The sequence below is a fragment of the Triticum aestivum genome, chromosome 7D (assembly GCF_018294505.1).
Source record: "Triticum aestivum cultivar Chinese Spring chromosome 7D, IWGSC CS RefSeq v2.1, whole genome shotgun sequence".
NCBI lineage: Eukaryota > Viridiplantae > Streptophyta > Magnoliopsida > Poales > Poaceae > Triticum > Triticum aestivum.
The window spans coordinates 491,822,592-491,827,150 of NC_057814.1; the positions used below are offsets into that span (position 1 = coordinate 491,822,592).

General features: G+C 42.9%; 1 protein-coding gene across 5 annotated transcripts; it reads right to left on the reverse strand.

The window, feature by feature from the left end:
- Nucleotides 1–1,415: 1,415 nt before the first annotated feature.
- On the reverse strand, nt 1,416–4,337 carry LOC123168414 (F-box/FBD/LRR-repeat protein At1g78750). Of its 5 annotated transcripts, none has more exons than XM_044586288.1 (5): nt 4,103–4,337; nt 3,309–3,488; nt 2,327–3,201; nt 1,955–2,110; nt 1,416–1,854 (listed from the first exon to the last, which is right to left on the reverse strand). In XM_044586288.1, the coding sequence occupies exons 3-5, from the start codon at nt 3,182–3,184 to the stop codon at nt 1,660–1,662; spliced, it is 1,209 nt and encodes a 402-aa protein (XP_044442223.1). In that variant the 5' UTR covers nt 3,185–3,201; nt 3,309–3,488; nt 4,103–4,337; the 3' UTR covers nt 1,416–1,659. The 5 variants fall into 5 exon arrangements, with proteins under 5 accessions (XP_044442223.1, XP_044442222.1, XP_044442225.1 ...); XM_044586287.1 differs by having other exon boundaries at nt 3,309–3,491; XM_044586290.1 differs by having other exon boundaries at nt 3,309–3,506; nt 4,103–4,319.
- Nucleotides 4,338–4,559: the final 222 nt, after the last annotated feature.

Sequence of the window (4,559 nt, forward strand, 5' to 3'; positions counted from 1 at the left end):
ATCAAAAATTATAGATACGTTGGAGACGTATCAGTAACGCACACACATAATCATGGCCGGTGTTGTGGTCGAGCTTGAGGAAGATGACAACTACAGTGGTGATGCAAAGTCCAAGAGGTCGTCTGGACGGTGGGGCTAGCCTCGCCTCATGGGTGCGACCTTCCGACGAGAGCGATCATTGTAGGGTGGTCGAAGGACATGAATAAGTGACAGGAGAGCCAGTCGATGCGACCAGGACGACGCAATTGGGAAGTGACAAGGTAGAATAAAAAGATTAAAAGTAAGGGGTCCTTTGATTCAAAGGAATTTCATAGGATTTTTTAAGGGTTAAAATCCTTAGGAATTTTCCGTATGCTGGTCGTTTGATTCATAGGATTGATTCCTATTGATTTTTTTTTCAAAGGAATCATGTGTGCCATGAACGGACGAAGTTTTGGCTCCAGAAAGCATATGCTATGTTCCTGGTGAACAATAGATTTAAAATAAATAGGAAATAAATTCTAAAAATGCTAATATCTTTTAGATATTCATGTTAGTGTAACAGGCGTGCTTGCCAATTTTTATGCGAAACGGGATAGCGTCGCTTCGTTTTTTTTAAAGATAACATTTGTTGTTCAACTTGTTTTTTTTTTCACATGTCAACATGCTTAAGCTCCCCCCTCCCCCCAAAAATTTGCAGGTAGCATTTGGGTGTTACAATGAACACATATATATTTTTTCAAACAAATTTGAACTTGGCATAATACATTTTTGGCGTGCATGAGCATATACTCCCTAGAACCAAAAACAATATCCGCCACTCCAACCTCTTTTAGATTTTTTTTTTGTGGCATCAAACACTCTACACTAGTCCTGTAGGATTCAAATTCAAATGGGCATACCACTCCAGTCTTGTATTTATTCTATTCCTGCCTTTTGAGAATCCTGCGAATTAAAGAGGGCCTAAATGTGTAACCCGCTGACAAGTGAGGTCCATGCGACATAAGAACTATATAAAAGGTTATAGTTTTAGAGAAACTGAGAAAGTGGAGGGCTTCAAAACCTTTGAAGGAGAAGCCATTCTAAAGCTCTCTGTTTAGGGAATCTTCTAGAGTTGCTCTTAGCAAGTCATGGCTAGTGACAAATCAAGTGTTATATAATGAGGTAAGGCGACCTAAGGCGAGCACCACTGACGCCTTATCGCCTGCGATAAGGCAGGATAAGGCAGGACGTCTTAAAACAATTTATATCAATTATTTGATACTGCCTTTTATTTTTATCTTTTTTAGAAATACTTGTAATTACAAATACAATGTTTTGGATGAAGATCCAAAAAACTACAAAGTAATTCCTAAAACTAGGAATTGCAATTAAACCACTTAAACCACTATTTCAAAATTTGTATCATGATCTAAAGGGTGGTGTCACATGATTCATGTTAGTCAAATTTCTGTGCCAGAATGCCTCAACACACGTACCCCAGATCTGAAACATGATTAACTTAAGTCTACAACACAAGAATGTGTAATGTCTGGTCAGATTTAGCCATACAGAAGAAGAATATCAGCCCCCCCTCTCCGGTCTAGAAAAGGGGAAAGCGCAGCTCTTAACGAACTTAGCACTAACCAAATATGGCAAGAGGGGGACAGGTCCCAAAACAAGGCCTTAACATAAACATGATTAGTAACCCTCGATACTGATTTTCCCGTCTGGGATGAAGATCGGTAGCAGCGCCTGCACCAACGTACCGATCCTCAGATCATCTTTGCTGCAGCATATCTTGATTCTCTCGACACGAGGATATCCCCTGATTGCTGGTGCTCGCCTTGATGGTAATGAAGCAGATTCAACCTCCTTGCATGTTTCACAGTGCTCCTGCAGCGTGTCAAAACCACACGGGAGTATCAGCTTTGATCATTCTGATGTTGTAGCAAAGCAGTGCCAGCTAGACATACATATCTGGGAGAAGTATTACCATCTTGAGCTTAACACTTAGCTCTTTCAGCGTGGGCGAGCGATGGAGAATACGGAACAGTGGGTAGAAGTCAGCAGCCATGCACCAATCACCCAGCACCAAGCTTGTCAGATTGCTGAACACCGGGCATGCTTGCAAACCCCTCTCGAATGCGAGCTTCACAAGCAATATGATCATGTGAAGGAGTTGAAAATAGAGCAAGCTGAATAGTTAATGATACAATATTTTCATGCTAGCTTGCCAACATATAGTAAACAGTACATAATCACTTCAAAAAGTAGATTGTGTCTGACTTTAAAACTAAGAAGCGACTAATTCGGCATGCAAATATATTCACCTACGAATATGAAAAGGAAAACAACCCATCAGTACCTCAGGTAACGGTGCATGCAACTCCAATGTTGTGGCATGTGAAAGGCCATCAAGTAGATGATGATCTACTTCTGTGTTATCATCATAATGAAACTCGGACCCTAGACTAATCAAAGCTGACACTAGAGAAGACAGATCCCAGGTAACTATAGCACCACGACGACATTCTGGGTCAATGACAGAGAGATGGGTAAGCTTCCTAGCACCAATCAGGAGATCATTGCCAATGATGCAGTCGATGATATGTAGAACCTTGAGTGAGCTCGATGAGATCCTCCTTGTATCGAGAATGCAACACTCCAACTCTAGATGTTCGAGCACAGGCCAGTCATAATTCAGCGGCTTATCGAACCAATCGTTCAAACGGACATACCGGAGCCTGATTCTTTTGAGGTACAGAGAAGAAAACATTGCTGTGCTATCCAAAATCAGATGGTGGTGAAATCCAGAAATATGAAGGAGACGAACTTTGTGCTTGATGGCATGACGAATCCACACAGAACTCTTCTTACTACTGCGAGTCGTGATGACGACCCGGACCTCATCCAAGGAAACAGTGCCGTCACGCAAGAGCAGCAAGTGGTCCACGAAGTTCTCCAGCTTGTGGTTATCAAAGCAAGCAATGCCCACATCATTTTTAACCACGAAGTCTTTGTTGTTGATGTGGATAAATGGAACAGAGCTCCAGAGATTGCGCCACCTTGGTGAGAGAAGACTTGTGCGCACGACCTCCGGCGTCGGCAGGAAGGACATCACGTGGTGGAGCAGATCGTCGGACAGGCTGCTGAGCCTGTCGACACCGTTGTCGTTGCCTCGCACACTCTTGGAACCACAGGGAATGGATGCTGGTGCCGACATTTTATCAAACAGGATGGCTGCATGAATCAACAAAGGGCAAAGCAAATGCATAAATAATCAAAATCACAGATATACACATTGAAGAAATCCTAGATACACACGATGAGATGAGATGATTCCATACACGAGACGGTTTCAATCTTGAAGCAACTGTACTGGCAATCACACAATGCGACCTTATGTAAAAGGATAGTCTAGGAAAGGAAAATACATATGCAGCCTCGAGCAAAATTCTGTGGAACATTTCAGCTGTAAATGCCAACATCCTTCTACATTTGTGTCTATGACATTTCTTCCGAGCAAACTTCTAAGCAAAATAAATCTGGACTGGGTTAGCAAGTAGCAACATTCCGTTACTTGAATGGAAATATTGATTCTTCCACTGAAAAGAAAGAGGTAGGGGGAGAATGACTTCAACGCACTAATAGGAATTTTTCTCAGCAGTTATGTTGTCTAAGATACTGAAATAATCCAATAATCACTGCTTCAATTTTATTTTTTTGTATTCTTAAAAACATTTCACTTTGAATTACAACATTCAGTGATTGACGACAGTTAAACATAAGCTCAACAGTAGTGGCAAAAATGGTGGTAGATGCAGAGCATGGTAGTCAGTCTGCAACAAACAGAATATTGTGCCCACTTCATCTGGCTACAGAAAAGGAAATGTGGTGATCATTATGTGATGTCCCAAAAATCTGTAAAATAAGTTAACAGTTCATGTACCCGCTTCAGTATCTTTGCATAATCTAGAGATTGACCAAATTACGCACGGAGCTAGCAATCTCTAGGTAACACCAATGACACCATTCTGCAAATACCCCATCTACTTCTGCTGACCTCTTAAACTGGTTCGTCTAGAAATAGCTAGGGTTCTTCACTCCGATTTCCGCTGGTAGAAACTGAAGGCGTACTGACCTGACCGTCGGAGAGATGGTACAACGGCGGTGGTGCCCGATGATTCGGTCGAGGCGTCGGCGATGCGGCGGCAGACGGAGGCGGCGCAGCGAGCCGGCGAGGAGGGCGGCGGCGCGGCGCAGCCGCGAGAAGCGACTGGCGTCTCGCTCTCACTCACTTCATTCGCGTGCTACGGCGACTGGCTGCCCTTCTACTTTTTTTGAGGTGAGGCAACTGGTCAGCGACAATAATTGGGCCCAATATGGTCTGGCCGACGAAGCGCATAATAAATAAACTAGCCCAATAAGGAAACGGTAATGTTACCTGATGAACGTTCGCTCAAATGGCATTTCTAACGATATTTATGGCGTTTTTAGTTGTGTGGGATGACAGTTTCTTCAGAGTGACATGACATTTTTTGGGCATCCCACATACACTAAAAATGCCATCAAAATCGTTACAAATGCCACCTGCGCGA